Raw genomic sequence first — 613 nt, 5'->3', positions numbered from 1 at the left:
CAGTACTCACGTCATGACACCTTCCTTGAAAACTAATTCACACGTTTTGTTGTAGTGTGATACATCAGCTTTTCCAAAGTTCTCCGTTTCATCATTAATCTCTTCGTTGTTGTTATAGGATTCTTGTATTCTCCTGTAACATAGAGGCGCACTTGTAGAGTTGGCCGTAATATTACGCAACCCGCCCTTCCCTTACTCACTTTCCTCACTTTTCCCTCCCTTCTATCTCCCTCTTCCCCATCCTCTTTTCCTATCCTCACTTCACCCTCCCCGTTTTCCCCTTTCCCTCTCCTACCCCACCTCCAATACCCCTCCCCTCCCCTCCCCCACTTCCTCACTTCCTCTTCCCCACTTTCCTCATTCCTCCCTCCCTACTCCTCCCTTCCCTCTTTCCTCCTCACTTCACTTTTCCTTCCTCAGACTCCTTCCTCTTCATTTCCCCACCTCCCCTCCCTCCCTTTTCCCTCCCCCCCCCACTTTCCCCATGCCCCCATCCTTCTCTCTCTCTTTATCTATCTATCTCTCCCTCTCCTTCCCTCTTTCCATCCATCTTTTTTCCCTCGATTCCTTCTATTCCTCACTCTCTCCCTATTCCTTCTTCTTATCCCGCTTT

The 613-nt window shown here is 49.3% G+C and overlaps 1 protein-coding gene across 1 annotated transcript in view; it reads right to left on the bottom strand.

The window, feature by feature from the left end:
• LOC119593407 (transmembrane protein 131 homolog) overlaps window positions 1-613 on the bottom strand; it is a gene marked incomplete in the record, with an annotated part of 8,511 nt that overhangs the window by 6,209 nt on the left and 1,689 nt on the right. The window contains 1 exon segment of the mRNA XM_037942336.1: window positions 11-133. Within this exon segment, the coding sequence (XP_037798264.1) occupies window positions 11-133 (123 nt within the window).

This window comes from Penaeus monodon, chromosome 32 (assembly GCF_015228065.2).
Source record: "Penaeus monodon isolate SGIC_2016 chromosome 32, NSTDA_Pmon_1, whole genome shotgun sequence".
In the NCBI taxonomy this organism is placed as follows: Eukaryota; Metazoa; Arthropoda; class Malacostraca; order Decapoda; family Penaeidae; genus Penaeus; species Penaeus monodon.
Note: the sequence above shows the minus strand (reverse complement) of the source record. Positions and strands in the feature narration are given on the sequence as shown.